The 22,687-nt window shown below is 49.4% G+C and overlaps 2 protein-coding genes across 5 annotated transcripts in view; one reads left to right on the top strand and one right to left on the bottom strand.

The window, feature by feature from the left end:
- LOC132418597 (nuclear RNA export factor 2-like) overlaps positions 1–6,897 on the bottom strand; it is a 29,158-nt gene extending 22,261 nt beyond the window's left edge. The window contains 1 exon segment of the mRNA XM_060002532.1: positions 6,893–6,897. The gene's annotated coding sequence lies outside the window, so the exon portion shown is untranslated.
- The window catches only part of LOC132417944 (selenocysteine-specific elongation factor-like), a 453,767-nt gene that overhangs the window by 355,532 nt on the left and 75,548 nt on the right, over positions 1–22,687 (top strand). For 3 of the 4 annotated variants that reach the window (XR_009517956.1, XM_060001824.1, XM_060001826.1), the window contains exon 1: positions 13,648–14,884. The exons of the other annotated variant lie outside the window; for it this stretch is intronic. Coding sequence is in view for 2 of the 3 variants with exons in the window: in XM_060001824.1 (XP_059857807.1) it covers positions 14,584–14,884 (301 nt within the window). In the remaining variant the exon portion in view is untranslated. Of the gene's footprint in view, positions 1–13,647; positions 14,885–22,687 lie in introns of those variants that run through there. 4 annotated transcript variants of the gene reach the window in all.

The following is a 22,687-nucleotide window of genomic DNA, read 5'->3' as shown; positions in this document are numbered from 1 at the left end:
GCCAGAAACCCCTGGATAAAAAGGAGCCTTGAAGGGCACACGTCAGTAGACAAGGTGGCCACAGAGAAAATCTCCAAGGGATAAAGACAGGCTTGTCCGTCTCACCACAGCTCTGGCTGAGGAAGTCTCACCAGCAGGCTCTCAAACAGATTAAGGATTGGTCTCTACACTGCCTGATGGCCAGAAAACCCAAGCCACAAAATTTCCTTCACGTACCCTGTGCTGGCAGCACAGCAGGGGCCCTCCCAAGTCCTCTCAGGAAGCACTCGGCCCTAATCAAGAGATCAGGGAAGCCTCAGATTTGATCAAACATGAGTCCACAAGCAGATACAGGATACAAAATAAATAAGAAAGTATTTCACGAACAAGGAACAAGAGGCTATCAAGAATAGCCAAATTTTGGGACTTCCCTGGAGGCCCAGTGGTTAGGACTCCACGCTTCCACTGCAGGGGGCATGGGTTCGATCCCTGGTCGGGGAACTAAGATCCTGCAAGCTGCATGGCGCGGCCAAAACAAACAAACAAACAAATAAGCAAAAAACAGATTTTGAAGAGATGAAGAAATTAAAAATAATGAGTGGGGGAGGGAGGGGCTTCTTCATTACAAAAAAAAAAGCAAGCTAATATATGTAGAGGATACGACAGATTTAGAAAATCACCATTTTGCAACCACCAATGCAATAACTGATAAGGCAATGACCATCAATGAATGCTACAGCCATAGGGTAAAAGGATATTCAGGACGTCTCGAACTGTCACTTCCCAGATGATTATAAATTTCAGAGGGAACCAGTCCCCTCACAGTAGAACGTGGCGTCAGCCCCCTGTTGTGATGCAGGTTCCAGACACATCACCTGCATCACGTTCTGCCAAAGGACTGAATGTTTCAGACACAATCAGACAACCACTGGAGGACAGCTGTAGGGTACTCTACAAAACAACTGTCCTGGGCTCTTCAAAAATGTCAGTGTCATAAAAGAAAACAAACCAAAAATGCAGGGGACAGGAACCGTTCTCGATAAAGAGACTAAAGAGACAATAATGAATGCAATGTGTGATATGTGATTATAATTCAATTTAAAAATATAAAAAAATGAAAGAGCCACAAACTGAAATGACTTGGAGATATTTTAATATAAACTAGATATTAGCCAATTTTATTAGCAACATTACATTTCTTGGGTGGATGACCATATCATGGGAATGACAGAGAAGGTCCCTTTGCACTTACTTTCAAATGGTTCAGAAGTAACATAGAGAAAACACAAATCTCACAAAATATTTACCCTTAGTTACCTATGAGTAGAGTACAGAGGGATTCATCAAACTGTTCTTTCCACTCTTTTGTAGGTTTCAAATTTTTCAAAATGGAAAATATTCAATGGACTGGATTAAAGAGTAGCTTCCTAACAGCTTACAAGACAGACTGGAAGAGAGGTCTAATGAAGCTACCCAGAACGCAGAAGAGTCAAAACAACAGAAAACATAAAAGAGGTTCAAAGACTAAGAAGACAAAATGAGAAGCTCCAGCCCAGGATTTCCCAGTCTTGGCACCGTGGGCATTTTGGGCTGGAGAACTCCTCCTGCAGGGGCTCCTCTGTGCTCTGCAGGGTGCCCTGCAACCCCCCCGGCCTCCACCCACAAGATGCCAGCAGCACTCCCGGCCCAACCAAGTGTGACAACCGAAAACATCTCAGGACAGTGCTAAATGTTCCCCGGGGGGCAAACTCGGCCCAAGTGGAGGACCTCTGCAGTGGAGGTCCTCACCTAGCTGGAGTTCCAGAAGAGAAGAGAGAGAACAGGGAAAGGCAGCATCTGAAGAGACAAAGGCTGACCAGTTCCCAGAACTTATTAGACACAATATGTACTCAGATCCATATCAAGCAGGATAAATGAAAATAAATCCACACTTTGACATATCACAGTGAAACACCAAAACCAAAATATCCCAAAAACATCCAGAGAGAAAAGACAAAATCCTCAAAACCAGTCTTCTCAAAAGCAACAGTAGAAGCCAAAAGGTAGCAAATATCACTGAGAGAAACAGTATTGAGAGAACACATCTGTCAACTGAATTATATATCCAATATAACTATCTTTCAAAACAAGGGCAACACAATAAATACAAACCTGACTTTGCCACCAACAAACTTCTAGAAGGAACTTCTTAATGATGTACTTTAGGAAGGAAATGGAGGGAGAGCAAAGGTCTAAGATATGAGAAGGAACAGTAAGCAAATAAATGGTAAATACAGTGACAAGCAGAAAGGGAATTAAAGCTCACGTTTATACTTGTTCACAAATATAGCACTTCCTCCTCTATGGTTAGACACCAGTAAAAGACATACTATCAATTCAATCATATGACTTCAAAATGATAATTAGAGTCATCATCTTACAACCGCCACTTTAATAACTCCCTCAAACAGGCAGGGCTGTGCTACTGCTTCAGAAAGGCTAAGGGACTTGCCTGGGGTCTCAGCACCAGAGCTGGAACCCCTTTCTTTACACAATGACTCCCCCAGGCTCCTCCTCTCCTGCACCAAGCAGCCCTCCTGAAGAACAAGCAGGGCCCAGACTGGGGACTCTAGTGCGTTTCAAGCACCCAGCCAAGCCCCTCACAGATCCCACAAGTTGTCCTGCACCCTCGACCTGGAAGGCCCTTTTCTTCCCTGCAAAGTCAAATGTCAAGCTTCAACCCCTCCAGCCACACCAAGCCAAGTGTCACCTCCTGCTACAATTCCAGCTGCATTTAAGATCGGGTGATGCCTCGCAGCTTAGTGCTCAACTGGAGTTTTTCATGCTGCCATGGTGTCCTCTCTGCCCTGGAGAGACTATAAGGCCCTTGATAAAAATCACGTCTCTAATTCTTTTTTCCTTTTTCTTTCCATCTCTCACACAGCCAGAATAGTGCTGGGTCAAGTTAGCATTTGGAAAATTGCTTGCTGACTGGTTTTCTTTCCCAGATGTCACTCCCAAGATTTTATGAAGCCCTAGGCCAACAGAAATGTATTTCCAAAGCAAAGGAAACTTGAAAGAGATAAAAGACAAATTACAGAGACAATAAGACACCTCTGAAGACTTCACTCTCTTTTCTCTGGAGGTCAGCCAGGGTAATTTGAATTTTAGAAGCATGGATTTTAGATACTCAACTGTATTATTGCACATCGGTTTTAAAAACATACGTATAACCAATTTAGCTAAACAAAGACTAGTTAAGACACAAATTGAATTTGGCTTACACATTAAGATCATCCTCTTGGGTAGATTTTAAAAAATGAGAGAAAATGAGTACCTTGCCAGTTCCAGGAGGCCCTGCCAACAAGACAGCTCTTCCAGCAATTTTCTTGCTTTTGATTAATTCCACTATCACACCACATGCCTAGATACCACAATAGAAAGAAATAATAAATCAATATTAAAATGTTTCACAGGAGGAAAAATTCCAGTGTCTGGTCCACACAACTCAGACTCATCGAGTGCCAGGACACCACAGGCGCTGTTCTAGGCGCCAGAGGCAGTAGAGGGCCATGGAGCTCATGTCCTAGTGGAGGAGACATACAAACACAGAATCTCTACTATGAAGAAAAAAGGGCAACAAAAGAGCAAGTGGCTGGGGGCAGAGGTTACTCTATAATAAAGAGTGATCTGGGAAGGCCTCTTTGACATTGTATTTGATATACGAAGCTGCAGGCAGGGCAGGAGTCAGTGTTCCAAGCAAAGGAAACAATAAATTCAAAATACAGGAATGAGCTTGGCATGTCCAAGGGACAGAAAAGCTGTGCTGACCAGAGTTCAGAAAACAAGCAGACCGGGAAGATGAGGTTGTAGAGGCAGGAGGGGCAGCACTCAGAACAGAATCTTCCAGTCCATAGTAAAGTTTGGATTTTATTCTACATGTAATGGGAAGCCAGTGAAAAAGCCTTAGGCCACATGTCATGTTCTGAAAATTTGTTTTTAAAGTATCTTGATGGCTGCTATGTGGAGAACGGACAGGAGGGGTACAAATGGGAGCAGTGGCATATACTCCAGGGGCCCACACACCTCAAAATTGGAAACAAGACTGTGTGTATATGTTCAAATGTGCATTCTTCCAGGGAGGGCTCACAGCTTTCATCACATTCCCAAATTAACCCACTAAGGGCTAAGAATCAATGACATATTCTACTAGTTGGCCATCAGTTAACTATCCCAGAATGCTGTAAGCAAATGCTGCACGTGAGGTTTAACCTACAGCATCCTAAGATCCAAGGAATGCCTTTCAAATCCTCAAGATTAAATTACTTGTTTGTTCGTATATTTTAAATATTCGGAGTATTAAGCCATTTACAGCATCTATATTATATATAGACAGGTATGGACATTATATACATACAGCATGTATTTCGCATGAACCCTTGAAGTTAGGGGCGCCCAACCTCCACGCAGGCGAAAATCAGCGTATAACTATACAGTCAGCCCTCCATATCTGTGGTTCAGCAGCCCTGGATTCAACCAACTGGGGGTCATGTAGCACCCTAATACGTATTGATTGAAAGAAATCTGCGAATAAGTGGACCCATGCAGTTCAAACCCATGTTGTTCAAGAGTTGACTGCGTATTGATACGTGTGTGTATATATGTTCAAATATTCCATAAATAGGTTCCTGGTTTTATGTATTTTATAATATTTAACTCTAAAGGAGTAAGGCTGAGAAAGTCACACTCCTTAAACACCCAATCTCAAGGTTTCTCACACCAATCTAAAAACTGAAAGCACAACTGTCTCCAAGGTGCACCGTCCTTGCCTCAGGGCAGGCCCATAGCTCCTCTACCTGGGTAGTACCTTGTGGACAGGGTCTTGTGAGCACATCTTATCTCCTCTCCCACTTTCCCCATGGACTGTGGAGACGTACCTTGGTCCCACACTTAGACAACCCCTCAAAAACGTGGGTTCAAGGAATGCATGTGGATGTGCCCTATTCCATTTCTGGCTTAGCTGGAAAAGCACAGTGCACTTAACAGCCTAGAAGATATTCTTCAGACGCTGCATTTCTAAAAAGACAAAAGAGCCATTATGGTCTTTCCACAGTAACCTCTGATATCATAATCCTCAGCACTGGAACTCTTTGGGCAACTCAAAAGAGGTAGAAGAGCCTTTGCCAACCTTGGCTACGTACTCTTATTCACACACTTCCCCTTGCATTTAATCTTCTTCCATTTAGGCTCCTTCTCTCCAATGAGACATGTCCAGTGAATTCCAAAATTTAAAAAGTATGAACTGGAAGGGCCTTTAAGAGATAACCTAGTCTAACTCTCATTTTTCAGATGAGGACATTAAACATCAAGGAGGCTGCTGATGTGACCAGACTCAGACAAGGACCTGGTAGCAGAGGTGGGATGACTAATAATTCAGTACGTAAATTCTGAGTCCCTATAATGAGTCAAGTTCTGGGTATATGATACTACCCGGTCTCTATCCTTGGGAAGCTCATATTCGTACGGAGGTACACAGCGTCAGAGTCAAGAGTATGGATTCTGGAGTCAGATAGACTTAGGTTTAAATCCTGGCTCTACCAATTACCAGCCGAGTACCCTTAGATCCATAACCTAACCTCTAGGAACCACCGTTTCCTCATCTGAAAACAGAGTTCATAGCATAGTGGCACAAAGGCTAATGGGTTTATGGTAAAGTATGCTAATGTCTATAACTTACTTTGAAATGCAAAAGTAGATTGTTAGATGGATAAATGAACAGACAGAAGACAAAGCAACAGACTAAAATGTTACTTGTAGAATTCAGGAACACAGATACGCACTACACAAGTCTTTCAACTTTTTGGTATGTCTGAAAAGTGTCACAACAAAGTGAAGGAGGGACAGGTATAAGGGTGGTGATGAACAATAAGACAATGGAAACGGAGCTGCTTAGCACAGTGCTCGGCACGTGAAAAGCACTCAACAATGTCAGCTACTTGCAGAGACAGGCCCTCGGAGAGCAGAAGCTGGATAAAGAGAAATTTCAAAGTCACCTTGGCCCTGTCACTATTTCCTCTCTGGAAACCTGATGTTCCAAATGGAAACCAGAGGCTTCTCTTTGGCCCTTTCTATTAGCACAATCAGGCTAGGAGGCAAGAGCCTTTTCCAGGAGTTCTGTAGCTGCCGAGCCACCGCAGGGGCAAAATGGGCTGACGTTAGGGCTGAAGGGGGCCCGAAGGGGGCGGTCCTACCACAGAGCGCGCTGCTTCAGGAGTCAGGGGCACACAGGCACAAACTCCAGCATTACTATTACTAAACTGGGTGGCAAGCGGATGGGTGAAGTGACCTCTCCCACCCTCAATGTTTTCATCAAAAAAAAAAAAATACACACACACACAAAGAGCCTGAACAGTTTTGTGATGATAATGCGGCCGAAGGCAATTGGCACCAGCATCACTTAGCAGAAGTAGGCTTAACTGGAATGTTCAGAAAGGCCTCTGTACCTGCCACCTGCTCAGGCGGATCACCTCCCGATTATAAAAGTCCCAGAGCCTCCCACTGCGCTCACAGCAACTCAAACGCCGTGCCCGGGCCCGCAGAGCCCCGCAGGAACTGATCCCCGAAGTCTAATAACGGCCCTTCTGTTCAGCGGTTTAAACGTCTGTGTCTGAAACGCGAGCTCCCGGAGAGCAGGGACCTGGCCCATCTACTCCCCGCCGACCCCCGTGCCGCGCGGACGGCCTGGTCCCGAGCGGCGGTCAGTCAGGACTCGCGGCCAGAAGCGAGGCCGCGGGGTCGTCGCCGCGCCCCGGGACGTCCTCCCCACGCCCCACCCCCAGGTCCGCGCCGCCTGGGCCCACCTCAGCCCCGTCCCCGCCTCGGTCTCCCCCCTCAGTTCAGTCCCCATGCCTCAGCCCCCGCCCCGCCGCCACACCTCGCGCGCGTTCTCCTGGCCCACGAGCCCCGAGGCCGCCTGCTTGGCCAGGCCGCTCTCGTCCAGCCCCAGCCCCTTCACGTGGCTGTGGGAGGCGATGCGCTGCGTCTTGGTGGTGCTCTTCACCTCCTCGATCTTCAACCTGCGCACCTGAAGCCCGAGCGCCGGCTCAGCCCTAGCAGCGCGCAGCCGGTTACCACGCGGCCGTTACCAGGCGGCTGGTCCGGCCCCGCCTCAGTCAGCTCCCCATTGGCCGCAGGGGGAACGCCTCAGCGCCCCATTGGCTCCTGGCTTTGCCCGTCGCGGCTGCCGGGAAGGCTCCGCCCACCAGCTTCCGGCTGTGTCCCCAGGTTGGCTTCCCCGCGGCCGGCGCTTCCTGCCCGGGTGGGCCCGAAAGGGCCGCTGCGCCCCAGTGAGGGCCTGTGTTCCGCTCTTCACGGCGCCTTCGCGTCCGTGACAGCATTCGAATGGATACCCTTTTGCGGAGCTCAAGTTCGACCTCGGTGTTGGAGATGAAGAGACAGGTTTAGAACTTAAGCTTCGATTTGTGCCCACTAATCACTTTTCTGACTCCCACGCCTTTCATCTCCCTGGGGAGGCTGTGCTCAGCATCCGCCTTGGGATAGTCCTCCTCTTCTTCTCCTCGCCTCCACCTCTCCTTTTACTTAGATTAAGTTGGCTGTGGATGACGTTTAGTGTAATTCCTAATGCAGATAAAGATGCGGGCTAAAAGAGGCCCAATAACTTATGAAGAACGCACAGCAAGTAATCAGAAGAGTTGGAACTCCACCTGAGGACTTCAGGCTTTGCAGCCGGTGTAAACCTCATCCCATCTCACGACCTCAGATGAGACAATTAGCCAGTGGCTGTGTCCTGTCCGGTTCCATGATGATATTAACACTCCTCCAAAAAGTGTACTCTTCCCATCCACCCAGTCATTCCACAAACATTTGTTAGCACCTCCTGTGAGCCAGACACTACGATGTGCTAGGATGCACACATAAAATACAAAATCTCCAGCCTTGAGAAGCTCAGTCCTTAGTTGGGAAACTTGCAACATGAGGTGTGCCAAAGCAGGTACCCCCACGTGGTGTGCAGCCCAGAGCAGGGCCATCTGGAAAAGCTGGAGAGCCAAGGAAGGCACCATGACGTGGTAACGCCTGGACCAATCCCTGACAGAAGGATAACATCCTCAGAAGCAGACGGTATGTCACCATTTCACACCTGAGTGGACTCAGGTCCAGAGAAAGGGAGGGACTGGCCCAGAGCTCAGGGGAGCTTGCATTAGGGTTGAGACAGACCTGAAGTCAAATCCAGGTGCAGGAGTTCCTGACTCTCACACCTCCTTGTACTTCTCCATCTTAACTTTTGAGTCTATGTTTCTGATTACTTGCAAGACTATCAGGTCAATGTTAGTCTCTCCCACTAAATGGCAGGCATTATGAAAGTGTAGACCACGTCTGTGTTGTTCATCATTTTAACCCCAGTGTCTGGCACACAGCCTGGCTCACAGTTAAGGCTTCTTATAAATTCAGTAGGGTTCTGGACCCTCACATACACACAAAATCATGCAGTTTTGCTGCAGGTATTTTACACAGCAGATCTTATGGGACTTGATAATGGTTTCTGTCAGTGAATGGAACCTTTTGGCCCCCACTTCCCCCTCCACCAGAGCTGTTACATTTTTTTCCTGCTAAAGAACAGTTCAAACATCTGATCCAGCCTAGCATTCTCTTTTTACAGGTGAGGAAACTGAGGCCCTAAAAGGGGATGGAGTTTGTCCAAGATCACAAACTGAGCAAATGCCTTTCCCAGGCCTAGACCCCAGGTCCAGTGTGCAAAGAAGCTGGGCCTGGCTGCAGAGCCAGGCAGTTCCTTTCATTTCAACAGAAGACGACGCGGCAGGCCAGTGTCCAAAGTGTGCAAGGTGTGTGAAGGTAGGTGAGGCCCATAGCAGTGGACAGGGTTTATTATGCCCGACCAGCACCCTTCCTACCTCTTCTGGCCACCTTCACTCTAATTTTCTGTAGAGAACCACCCTTCCCCCACTTGGCATCTAGGTAGTTTAGATGGGTTGACGCCACCCCCAGCTTTATTTCAGGAATGGACACGGGACCCTGGCCTGGCCTATCAAAGTATCCCCTCCTCCCCAGAATGGTGATTGGTTCAGAGATGTGAGCAGACAGTCCAATGACACTCAGACCTGCACTTTTACTGGAAATATCGGGAAAGAGACTTGGGTCCTAGGTTTCCAGGTCATCTTTGCCACTTCATGGGAAGACTCTGTCTGAGAATGAAGCCAGCACAAAGGAAAGGAAAGCTGGCAGATTCCTGATGAAATCCTCTACGTTCCCAGATCCAGCTTTGCCCTACTTGGCAGTGTAAATGGCACTGACATTGGGGCTTAAAATAACTTGAGTTAGGGTTCCACCCATGGGTTTGTGCAGTGACACACATACAAGGAATGGAGTGGACAGTTGCATCCCAGCTTGTGCTGTGTGACAACCCCAGACCTGCCTGCTCTCTCACTCTCACTCCCATGAGCCTTGCTCTTTCACCTCCAGTGCCTTGACCCCTCTTTTCTCCAGTCCAAGCTTGAGCATCTCAGCCACTGGTTCCCAGTGCTTCTGCTTGCTCCTTGCTTTGACTTCTTTCACACCTGACCTTTGAGCCCACAAGCCCAGGTCAAGCCTGTCTCTGCCTTCTCCAACATCTTGAGAAGGCTGCTGCATGTGGAGGGGGGCAGTGACCCAGGGGCCCTGTGGAGCCACACATTGTCATGGTCTCCAGGCTCAGCTGAGTGCTGAGAGTGTATCCTAACTAATAGGACATTTAATAATGGTCTGCAGTAATCAAACAGCGTGGCACTGGCACAAGGATAGACATATAGACTAATGGAATAGAATAGAGAGCCCAGAAATAAACCCTCAGTATATCAGCAAGGGTGCCATGACCATTCAAAGGGGAAAGAGCTGAAACTTAATTCTTTTTTTTTTTTTGGCCATGCCACGTGGCATGTGGGATCTTAGTTCCCCAACCAGGGATCAAACCTGCGTCCCCTGCAGTGGAAGCGCGGAATCTTAACCACTGGACTGCCAGGGAAGTCCAGTAACTAAGTCTTGATTTGGTGACTTGAGGCTTAGCATAAGCCACTGCATTTTGGGCCCATTGTCTTAGTTTTAACAATTTCCTCCTTTTGACCAGTCTCTCAGCCTGAGGGATGCAATACAAATTTAAGGCATTAGTGTTATTCCCAGCTACCACTCTGGAGGCCTTGCAGCTTCTGCTGACCCTCTGTGTGGTGCTCACAGGTTATGACGTCGGGTGCACGTTCTTTGTCAGTCTTTCTTTCGTTCTTTTTCTGATGTTTCAGTCGTAGGGAGATCATTTGCTTGGTGCTTAGTGGCTGCAAACATGCATTTAAAGCTCTTGAGAGAATATAATGCACTACTAAGATTATTACGATGATTACAAGCAGGATAATTCCCAGTGTCTGGGGTGCACTTCAGAGCCATGATCCCCAAGATCCAAACCAATCAGAATCAAAATCAAAGAAAGTCCCTGTTGAAGGAGTCCCCTTTTTAAGCTAATTGGCTTAGTCCCTGGTCTTATATTCCCACATTCTCACCCCCCTTTCTGATTGTTGCCAACCTAATTGGCATGCTTGTTATTTCAGCCCCAGGCTGATTTCTGGGAACAGAAGGGACACCTTAGAGGTGGTACAAGACATAAAATTAAATAATGTTGCTGGCATCTTAGAGGTGGTACAAAGACATAAAATTAAATAAAGTTGATCCACATAGTGAGAACATTATTGCCTTTTTAATTCTAATTTAGTGAGTCTTAGGGGGCGGAGTGTGACTTTAACCCCTTTCTAACGCTTGCTAATCTCTCTTTTTATTAAAGATCCTGATTCTGAGGTTGTTGTGGTTCCCAGCTAGTTATGGCAAGTGATAATGTTTTTCTGTGTAAGGGAGATACTTTTATTTATTTAAGTCAAACTTAAAGAAAAATATGAAGTTGTAGGTGGTACCTGGATATTGCATTATGAAGTTGGTTCATATCACTGAGGTTGGAAAAAACCTGACATAAAACAAGGATCAGCTGGCAGGGAACAGAGGGCCTGAGCAAGTCACCTCTCCTGGCCCTCTTCCCTCTGCTGTAAAGTAGCGATAACAGCACCTCCTAGGTTTATTAAAAGAATTCAGTGAGATCTTTTACAATGGGCTCAAGCACTGGGAGGGGCACAGAAAATGGCATCAGAGCTTTGGAACATAAAGACATGGGCTATTTCTCCCTTGGATATCTGCCTGCTGTGTGTGTGTCCTGCCCTTCGTGGTAATTTTGTCATGCTTTTCAAATGGAAACAGTACCCGAGGGCACTCACCGGAATTGCTTTGGAGCCCGAGGCAGGAAGTGGGGCTGGGGACAGGGTCAGGTTAGCCAGGGTGAGGCCTGTGCCTCCCATTGCAACCTTCTCTGCTAGGGAACAGTTTCCGTCCGTCTCAGCAGGCACATCCCATTGTGGTGGGGAAACCCAGCAGCAGATGCCGAGAAAGCAGCTGGAGCCTGCAGGTCCCCAGGGCTCCATCTGGACCATTGTCCCACTGGCATCCCACTGGCGTCACATGGCAATGGGGTCAGAGTTCAGGACAGCCTGGGCTAAAGCAGCAGGTCTGACCAGGGGACAGGCAGTGAGGCTATTTCCAGTGTAGGTCTTAGCTGTCAGACTGATTCTCTGACCAGGTGGGAGGGAGTTAGGAGCCCTTCACTGATTTAATAAATGGGAAGAGACTCCACACTCCAAGTAAATGTTTGTATTAGTTTCCTATGGCTGCAGTAACAAATTGCTACAAACTTAATGGCATAACACAACACACAGGTATTCTCTTACAGTTCTGCAGGCCAGTATCCAAAACGGGCCTCACTGGGCTAAAATCAAGGTGTGGGCAGCGCTGCGTTCCTGTCTGGAGGCCCTGGGGGAGCACCCACAGTCTGGGTTTTTCCAGCTTCTACAGGCTGCCCACCTTCCTGGACTTATGTTCTGCTTCTGCCTTTAAAAACAGTAACGGCCAGCAGCGTCTTCTCATGACGCCATCTCTGGTTCTGATCCTCCCGCCTCCCTCCTATAATGACCCTGGTGACTACATCAGGCCCGCAGGATAATCCAGGGTGAGCTCCCCACCTCCCCCATCCCCGCCATCGCAAGATCCTTAACTGAATCACACCTGCCAAGTCTCATTACCATGGAGGGCAACACCATCACAGGTTCCAGGACACAGACATCTTTGGAGGCCACTGTTCTGCTGCGGCCAGGCTTCCCTCCAGGGGTCCCATTAGGGCCCAGACTGATTTCCCCAGGTTTTAGTCCAATATCAGAGAGCACACTTTTCTATTGCCTGTCCTGGAAAAAATTCCAGGGTTTTCTCCGATTGTGCTAACTTGGGTCACACGCTCACTGCCAAACCAACGGTCATGGCTACTGGAATGGACCTGAGTCTCAGGCCCACCCCTAGAGCTATCGTTCAGTCAGCCCCCATCATGACCTGGAGGAGAGGAGTGTGATACCTCCAAGGAGAGTTGAGGAGTCTTACAGAAGAAGAGGGAGGGGACGCCGACCACTGTAGACCTTAAAGAGTTTGTATCCATGTCCAGGTGGAAGGTGTGCTCCCAGGCACACAGCCAGCATGAGGTAGGGCCGTGATTTGAACCTGTGTGGGGCCAGTTCTTGCCAGGACATCAGCTCCCACCCTGCAGCTAACAGGGCATTAGCAGATCTGTTCAGTACTGGGAGTGCCACGGAGCACAGTGGTGGCCTGGGTGACAACCTCATCTGAGGTTAGTATGGGACATGTCGAGGAAGGTACGTGGTTAACACAATCACTGACAAGGTAGATACCCTCAGAGAAAAGGGAAATTTCCATTTTACTCCTGTAAGAATCTTTAAAGCCAAACTCAAATCAAAGAGCAAAGTATAATAACTTCCTCTGAGCAAATTTATAATTAATCCTGGATTAATTGGCCTTAATGAAATTGAATTAATTACTAGCTGTTCGTAGAGAACTTTGAACTACCTTCGTACAAAATGGCATTAAAGAAACAGAAAGGAACCAGCATCGCATTAACATTAAGAACAAATCCCAAATAATTGCAGTTCTGTGGGCCGTTCCCTGTCAATCATTTCCCAGGGACCAGGTCCAGCCTTGGAACCCAGGCTGGGACCCAGGAGTCTGCTGCAGAGGATCGTGTCTTTGTGGGCTGGAGGTTTGGAGGTGGGTCCACTCAAGAAACAGTTATGGAGCCTTTGATGTGCCAGGCCGAGGGCAAGCAAAGATGTGTCAGGGGTCCTCAGCCTGCTGGGACAGGGGAGAGCACCAGGGCACCAGCCTGGTCTAAAGCAAACTCACCTCACTGGGGTAGAAGCCAGGATAGGGACAAAGGACAAAGGAGGGGGCGTGATGTGACCTGTATTTTGCTGGCAACAGGGCTCCAGTTCCTACAGGGTGTCCCTCACACTCTCCCTGGCTCTTGGAGTGAGCTTATGACTCACACCTGCCTAGGCAGAGGTCTGTATTTCTCTGCTTGGTGCAGGGGCACAGCTGACCCCAAGATACAGTCTGAATCTGGCTGACTTTTCAGACAACTCAGAGCTTGCTGTCTCCTTGGCATTTGTGGAGACAGGGCTAGACTCCAGGCTACTTGCTGGGGCAGCACCTGTCTTGGAGCCAGCTGTGGTGGGAGCTGGAGACGGTAAGACCTGGCTTAAAGCCCCAGCCCTGCTGCTGGTGAGCGCTTAGGTGTAAGTCGGGCCGGGTAACAGCTACAGCCCGCAGCCCCAAGTCTCGGCGGCCTCACCAGGCAAAATGTCTCTCAGATTTCACATAGAAACACTCTAGTCTCTTGAAAAGCGGAAAGATGGGGCAATGTTGGGCTAGCATTCCCGCCTGGTGTCACTTGGCCAAAGCTGAGCCGTGGCTCCCCATCTGTCGCCACAGGACATGTGCTCTCCACCTCCGCAGTCTCCACCACCCCGGGCACCTTAAACCCTGCTGATTACTCTCTGGCAAGTCACCTGCCTGGGCAGGGCAGACCTTTAAATTTGTGATCCGTGTTGTTGCCTGTAGGCGACACCTTTTCTGTGGGTGGCATTTCAAGAGAATGAGCGTTGCAGGCCTTCCCCAGCACGCGCGCACTCACACGACCTTCTGCGTACAGTTTGGCAGCCCCCTGAGGCCAGGCTGACTGCCCGGGTCCGAGATTCTCCAAGCAGCCTTCCCAGGTTTCCCCGCGCTGGCTCTTCGGCAGGACGGGCTCAGCTTCGCGGCCCGCCCTCCCTGCCCCGGGCCTGGTTCTTCCACCGCTGCTGTATTTCCCCAGGGCTTCTCGGGGTCCGTAGTGGTCTGGTTCCGTCTTTACTCCCGGTTATTGTTCCCCCCCCTCCGGGTGCCCCATGTCCTGCGGGGAGAGCGACCTGTCCCCGCGCGGTGGACAGAAGGCGCCGGGTGCCCAGAGGGCGCTCAGCTAGAGCCCGTGGAAACGAACGAACGAACGCGAGGACGGACGGAAGTTGGCCCCGGCGCCTGGCACCCCGGCTCAGCGGACTGACCGCGCGGCCGTAAGCTTCGGCGCCGGAATGCGCGAGCGGGGCGCGGGCGGCGGGGGCTGCTTAGCGGGCTGACAGCAGCGGCGGCATGGCGGGCCGGCGGGTGAACGTGAACGTGGGCGTCCTGGGCCACATCGACAGCGGCAAGACGGCGCTGGCGCGCGCGCTCAGCACCACAACCTCCACCGCCGCCTTCGACAAGCAGCCGCAGAGCCGCGAGCGCGGCATCACGCTCGACCTGGGCTTCTCGTGCTTCTCTGTGCCGCTGCCCGCGCGCCTGCGGCCGGCGCCGCTGGGGGCCGAGCCCGAGCCCGGGGCCGAGCCGCGGCTGCAGGTCACGCTGGTCGACTGCCCCGGGTACGCCTCCCTCATCCGGACCGTCATCGGCGGTGAGCACGGGCGGGCGGGGGGTGCGGGGCTCGGACGCGCCGGGGCGGGGACGCCCGCCGGGAAGCCTCTCGCGCCGCCCCGAAAACAGCGAAAGTGTTTTTTTTTTTTTTAACCACATGCGTTCGTAATACACGCACAGGTTAGGGAAACGCAGAGACCCTCAAAGGGCCCAGAAGGCGTCCACTCGCTGTCCTTTGGTCTCCTGCTGCCCATCACCGGAGTCAGCCGCTGTCACCTCCTGTGCCATTTCGGAGGAACTCCGTGTGCAGGCAGCGTTCCTGTGTATATGTCGACCCCTCCTTTTCTCGTGTTTTTTTTTTTTTTTTTCACAAAATGGTAACACCACTCGATTGAGTACTTCACTCAATACTCAGGCCTGCCCATTCATACATATAAAGTAACATCATTCTTTTTAAAGGTCACATGAAATTCTGTTGTACACTTGCACCACCGTTTTCTGAATGTCTTAATGATGGACATTTATGTCGTTACTCATTTTTGCTAACGATGCTTCAGTGAGTTTTATAGAACAGACGTCTTTGGTGGGTGTGCTAGTGTGTCTGTAAGGAAAGACCCTAGAACTGAGATGCTGGGGCAGAGAGTCATGGTGGTTACTGCCCAAAAGCCTTCCTGAGATGTACCATTTAATTAATTGTAATTATACAAGTAGTACATGAATACATTCTACTTCTGAAGAAATAGAACGTTACAAACCAGGCAGAAGGCCCCTAATTACCCCTCCCATCTCGCCAGAGGAAGCCACTAGTACACCTCTGTGGATTACTTTTCCACATCCATTTCAGTATACTTGACTCCATGGACAGGTGTTTTGTTTATATAGAAAAATGGTAGTACATGGCACAAAGGGTGTATATATAGTTCAGAGACTCCTCACTGCTGACTCAGGGACCTGGTACCTCCCTGCTTTCCACTTCCTCCAGTCCCTTCCGGTGGCATTCTCTGCACCCACGAGCACGTATAGGAACACTTCTTGGTCAGATGGTTTTATTGGCCTGCTGGTGGGCAGCTGCACTGGTCGCGCGCTGGGCATAGCGGGCCCTGCTGTATGATGAGTGTTGAGTACTTTCACCTTGTCACCTCCCGTCTGGTCCATGCTGCGGGCAGTCTGAGATAATTTCCCCATTTTCAGGAGAGGAACCGGAGGCTCTTAGAGGAGCAGGAACCTGCTCCGGTCCCCCGCCTCACACCTTCTACTCCAGCCGTGCTCCAGCCACAGATGCATGTGAAGGGGCTCGCAATCCTCTCTGCTTTCCCCTCCCCTTGTAACTGATTTCTGTTTGGTCACATCCAGGTACATTTTAGGACACGTTCTCTGAGCCAGTGTAGGTTGGAGGTTAAAAAATGGGAAGGCAGATTGTTGGTCTTTTCTTGTGACAGGTGTAGGGAGTGAAGGACATGCTTCTGGAGTCTGTGGTGAGGCCTGGCTTTCTCCCTCACTGACCTTGTGACCTCGGATGTGATTCTGGACTGTCCACACTCTGGCAGATCTCAACTGGCTTTGCTTTTCTTGCACGTTTGCCACTTCCCGGGCAAACGCTTCAGGGAGTGTGGTGGTTACTGTTCAGCCATCGAGGGACTTGGGACTCGGGGAGGCTGCTAGGAAGTGGCCAACCCAGGGCTCTGCTTGACTCCAAAGCTGCCACTTCCCGGGTCACTGTACTCTGCCCTCCTCTTCCACGTGTACGTTCGTGGTGTTTCTTCATAGGACAGAAGGTTTCAGGCACCAAATTATAACGTCTCCAAGCATTTGACAAGTCCTTGGTTTAGACTGTAAATTGTTGAAGAAATGAAGAGGGATTTCTCTCCTGTTGTACGAACATTGCGGCTCTTACGTTTCTCTCACCCCTGAGAGGAGACTCTCCTTGTCTTCTTACAGGTGTTAACATGTGACCTGAGCACATTGCAGTGGTGGGACCAGGGCTGCTACTCTTCTTCCTTCAATAGATGAGATTACCACCCTCCACTCAGGGAAGTGAGAAGAAAAAGTGGCTTTTTTCTTTTGCGGGGAAAGGAGCTGCATCTGAGTGCCTGCCCGGGTCCACGCCTGTGGCTACAAACTTGTGTCTGTGTGATGACGCTGAGTGATGGGGGTGTAGGGGGGCATGGGCCCCACTCTTCTGATGAGAAAACTGAAGCTTGGAAAGTCAAGTTCCCTGGGCAGGCATTGGAACCTGCTCTGCCGCCCCTGACCCGGGTCTGGTGAATCCCCTTCGTTATCCTCATGTTGCAGAGGCCACGTGTGTCTTTACTTGTCCTTCCTCTCCAGACTATGGGCCCTCCCCTCCTCCCTCTGCTGACCCCCCACATGGTGGACAGTCTGCTCCTTTTATGGATGTCTTCAGATCAGGTCAACCGTCAGCTGAAGACTGTCCGGGCGCTCATTGCCCTCGCAGTGACCCACGATCTGGCCTCTGCCCTCCCCTGAGGTTCATCCATGGCTCCTGACCTCCAGTCACACTGGCCTTCTCCTACTTATTGGATGGGCCAGTGTTGCACCTGCTGTGCCCTCCTCATTTAAATCTCAGCTCAAGTGTCACCTCCTTGGAGAGGCCTCCTCTGACCTACTGGCCTAAAGTGTCCCCAGTTCTCTACCGTCATACTTCCTCATGTCCGTGTTTTGTTTCCTGCTAGCCCTTGGTGCTGTCTGATATGCTTGATGTGCTTGTTGATGGCCTCTGTCCTCCACGAGAGCATAGCAGGAATTGGGCCAGAGCCTGGCATGTAGGAGGCACTCGGAAGTCCCAAATGAATGAAGCCGGGGTTGGGGGGCGGGTCGAAAGTCACCAGCAGGGCCCCTCTGGGGGCTGACAGCAGAGCCAGGGGAAGAGTGCTGTGCGGTGTGCAGAGTGACTCATTAGGGCTCTTTGCACAGGGGTGACTTGCTTTGCGGGACGTGGTGGAGAAAGAAAAGCTTGCCCGGTGGCAGCACAGCCTGGGTGGGGCTCTGAGGCATGAGCCTGCTGTCTTGTCTGTTCAGAGCCAGGGGTAGCTGCCAGCATTTAGCAGCTGGAAATGGGCCTGGTGAGTGGGGAGAGGTGTGGAAGGTGAAGGCGGGATCATGTAGAGTGGTGAGTGGGGCTTAGATGGGGCCCTCGGTGCAGATTTCTTCTAAGGGCCTTGGAATGCTTTTAAAGTAGGTTTGTGATGTGATGAGGCCGGAGCTTTAGAAAGAGGCAAGGTGGCTGAGCAGGGACTCCAGCTGGCAGCGCACCTGTGCACAGATTGCTGGGAGGCGGGGCTGCCGCTGCAGTTCCCAGCTCACTGGGAGTGATTCAGACCCCTTGCTAAATGCCCTATCCAAAGCAGAAGGAAATTAGAGTGACTGTCTGAGTTCCATGATGATACCTTTAAAGCTTAGTGTATCTTAAAGCCAGCTCTCTTTAATTCCATCGCTCCCCCAAAATACTTTCATGTACAAAAAGATCATTTTTTAACTTAGAGAAAATTGGGTTTTATCTTCTTGATCCCTGTGGCCATAGATAAAACTCCTAAGTGGTGCTGGGGGTTAATAGTGACAACAGTACTTAGCATGTATTTAGTGCCAGCATTGTGACTTTTTTTTGTTTGTTTAACCCTCATAGCAATCTGGGAGGTAAGAGGTGATACTCCCATGGGACAGATGCAAAGGCAGAGGCTCAGGGAGGTTAGGGAACACAGATCAGAAGGGTCAGAGCTAGTTTGAACCCACGCTGATCTGCCCTTGGAGCACTGGCATTCTCAGTGTGAGTGGACAAGGGTGCCCATCCGCTCCAGGCCCTCTGATGGTGTTTCTGGGCAGTATTTTTCTCTGATGTGTTTTAGAGTATAAATCTTTCAGGGTTAGAACTTCAAAAAGATTCAGTAATGTATGTTTTAAAGACTTGGGTGGGGGTGAGGGACTTGGATCCATCCTCAATCTCACTCTGGCAGGAAGAGGTCTGAAAAATGCTGGTATCTTGGCTTGGCAATTTATAGTCCTCTGGTGGCTGCCACGATTAACAGTGCATTGTCTCCCAGTCTTTTGTTCCTGTGGTTAATGAACAGCAGCTCTTTTGCCATGACTGTCACCCTGATCGCTAGCCTCCTGTGCACCCCCCACGCCCCTCCGTTTAAGCAGTGCTTCCTGCCAGGTTTGGGCCCTCTCTGGACCCCCCTGACTGGAGCAGCTGATCTACCACAGCCTTGCAAGTGTGACTCAGGGCTCCTAGCTTTGGAGGTCAGTCAGCAGCCCTGGGGGTGCCTGTCTCTGGGAGGGAGCATTCTTTATGACACTTAACCTACTTCCCCTTCTCTGTTTTTCCAGCTCTCTGTGCTCGTGTGACAACATGGAGAAGCATGGTCCCTTGGGCCATTTTATCCAAGAGTGCACCTGCAGTCTGTCTGAGATGCTCTCTTTGGACCCATGAGACAGGTTCATGTGCGAACGACCGTGTGTTTTCCACCAGGTTTTTACACTGCTGTTTGGGTGTCTGCGCTTAGTCCCCAGCAGGCGGTGTGGCCCAAGCAGAAACGACAAACCGGAGGCCTGACCACCCCAGGAATATGGGTGTTTTTCTGATGCAAAACCAACCAAACAAACAAAAAAAGACACTCTGGTTTTCTTAGCCCCTAGTCTTTTAATGAATCTGTCCAGAAATGCATTGTGTTGGGCCTCCCTGGTGGCGCAGTGGTTGAGAGTCTGCCTGCCGATGCAGGGGACATGGGTTCGTGCCCCAGTCCAGGAAGATCCCACTTGCCGCAGAGCGGCTGGGCCCATGAGCCATGGCCGCTGAGCCTGCGCATCCGGAGCCTGTGCTCCGCAACGGGAGAGGCCACAACAGTGAGAGGCCCACATACGGCAAAACAAACAAACAAAAACAAAAATAGAAATGCATTGTGTTATGTTATGGTATCATACGTTTGTCCTAAAATATTGAGGCATATTTAAAGGCGTTGATGTAAGTGGAAATGCTGCTTTAGCCCTAGCCTCTTTAGCTCCTAGAATCTGTTGGGTCTTCATTTCCTTTTCCTCAGTGCGCACCTGGCCAGGACCTCCTCTCCTTCCAAGCTCAGCACCCTCAGTGTCTCCAGGAAATGCAAGTCCAGCTCCGTCTGTGGCAATTTCTCTGCCCCTGGATAGTGGGTGACTGCTTGTGTTTGGGTAACAGTGTGGGAGGAGCATAACATCAGAGACGCGGCCTTGAGTTTAAATGAATGCAGAATATTTGAGCAGGAACCAACAAGAAAGAAAAGTGGAAGCAGGTAGTCATATTTCATTCTGTTGAGGTACATTTTTCTTCTCGTGGGGCTTGCCCTTGAGAACAAAACATATCAAATGTTAAATCAAAGAATATTTTGCAGTCATGCTAAGAATAGAAAATAATGCAGACTTGCCTTGATGAGACGAATATTTTGCTGGAAGGTTATAATCAAAGTCAGAAGGAAATCATAGCCACAGCTTTTGGTAAAGCTGTAATCATTTAAAATAAATTGCTTTTAAACTTTTCACTTAGCATCACCTTTGTGGCTCTTGGGTTTTTCTTCAGAATCACTCCATCCAGGTTGGAATAAGATTTGGGCAGGCGCCCCAGGAACCAACCGGTAAATTAAGCCCTGAGACCTATTCCCCGCTCTCTCATCCTTGCATTGGCCAGGGCCTGGACCAGGCTGGGCCCGAGTCTCTGTCTGACCAGCAGGACTTCGAGGCCGTGCTGCACAGGGTGACAGAGATGACGGTCTCTGGAGCTCTGGGTCACCTGAGGTGACCAGGAGGCGTTCTACCTGTTGTTCCCGTTAGCCTGGAGGCCTCTGTGTGGCTCTAGGGCCAGGCCAGGGCCAGGCACAGAGTGGACAGTCAGGGCTGTTTTTAAACATTTGTATTGAGATATAATTCACATTCCATAAAATTTGCCCATTTCAAGTGCACGCTTAAGTGTTTTCATCCTCTTCACAGAGTTGTATAGCCATTGCCACAGTCTAAGCTCCATCACTGCGAAAAGAAACCCCACAGCCATTAGCAGTCCTGCACCTTCTCCCTGACCCCAGGCCTGGCAACATCTAATCTACTCAGTGTCTCTGCCCATGTGCCCATTCTGGACATTTCGTATAAATGGAATCATACAATATGTGGCCTTCTGTGTCTGGCTTCCAAGGTTCATCCATGGTATAGCGTGACCTATACTTCATTCCTTTTTAAAAAAATCTATTATTTTTAATTGTGGTAAAGCACATATTTCATAAAATGTACCATCTTAACCATTTTTAAGTTTATAGTTCAGTGGCCTCCATCTCTAGAACTCTTTTTATCTTACAAAAGCTAAACTCTGTGCCCATTAAACTCCCCTTTCCCTTCCCCCATCATTCCTTTTTTATGGCCAAAGAGTATCCATTATAGGGATGGATCACTTTTTAAAAATCCGTTATCAGTTGAAGGACATTTGGGTTGTTTTCACTTTTTGACTCTTATGAATAATCCTGCCGTGGACATTTGTGTTCAAGTCTCTGTGTGGACGCATGTTTCCATTCTCTTGGGTTTATCCATAGGAGTGGAATTGGTGGCTCAGAGGGTAACCCTGTGTCTTCTTTTTGAGGAACTGCCAGACTGTTTTCCACAACAGCTGCACTGCTTTGCTTCCTACCAGCAGTGTAGGAGGGTCTGATGTCTTCACTGCCTTGCCAGCACTTGTTGCTGTCTTTTTGATTTGTACCTGTTCTAGTGCGTGTGATGTGATATCTCATTGTCGCTGTAACTTTCATTTCCCTGATATTTTCTTGTGCCATTTGTATATCTTCTTTGGAGAACTGTGTATTCAGATCCTATGCCCTTGTTTTTAGTTGGGTTATTTGGCTTTTATTATTGAGTTGTAAAGGTTCGTTATGTATTCTGAATACCAGTCCTTTATTAGGTATATGATTTGCAAATATTTTCTCCCATTCTGTGGATTATCTTTACTCAGTAATATTTGAATTAAACAAATAATTGAGTTGAATTAAATAAATGAACATATTTTGAGAGGATTAAATGTACCCAACACATTATTTAGGCTGTGGTGGGTGTGTAGGAAGTGCCATTTGCTTGTTTCTGGACGGCCTTTAGGGCACCTCCTGACCTTTTCCTGCCCACTCCTGTCCTTAGTGCCGACAGGAGGTGGCTTATCCTGTCTGTCTACCCCTGGGAGGGTCTCATCCCACACTAGGGTGTTGTGCAGATATGTTTTGATGGCCCATATGCTAAAGTCTTTTTTTATTTCATTTTATTTTTTAAATTGATTTAATTAATTTATTTTTGGCTGCATTGGGTCTTCATTGCTGTGCACGGGCTTTCTCTAGTTGCGGCAAGTGAGGGCTACTCTTTGTTGCGGTGCGCAGGCTTCTCACTGCAGTGGCTTCTCTTGTTGCAGAGCACGGGCTCTAGGTGTGCGGGCTTCAGTAGCTGCAGCACGCAGGCTCAGTCGTTGTGGCTCGCGGGCTCCAGAGCGCAGGCTCAGTAGTTGTAGCGCACAGGCTTACTTGCAGCGCGGCATGTGGGATCTTCCCAGACAAGGGCTTGAACCCGTGTCCCCTGCATTGGCAGGCGGATTCTTAACTACTGCGCCACCAGGGAAGTCTGCTAAAGTCTTTTTTTTTTTTTTTTTTTTTTTTTTTTGCGGTTGGCGGGCCTCTCACTGTTGTGGCCTCTCCCGTTGCGGAGCATAGGCTCCAGATGCGCAGGCTCAGCGGCCATGGCTCACGGGCCCAGCCGCTCTGCAGCACGTGGGATCCTCCCAGACCAGGGCACGAACCCATGTCCCCTGCATCGGCAGGCGGACTCTCAATCACTGTGC

Source organism: Delphinus delphis, chromosome X, assembly GCF_949987515.2.
Source record: "Delphinus delphis chromosome X, mDelDel1.2, whole genome shotgun sequence".
NCBI classification, from domain to species: Eukaryota; Metazoa; Chordata; class Mammalia; order Artiodactyla; family Delphinidae; genus Delphinus; species Delphinus delphis.
Note: the sequence above shows the minus strand (reverse complement) of the source record. Positions and strands in the feature narration are given on the sequence as shown.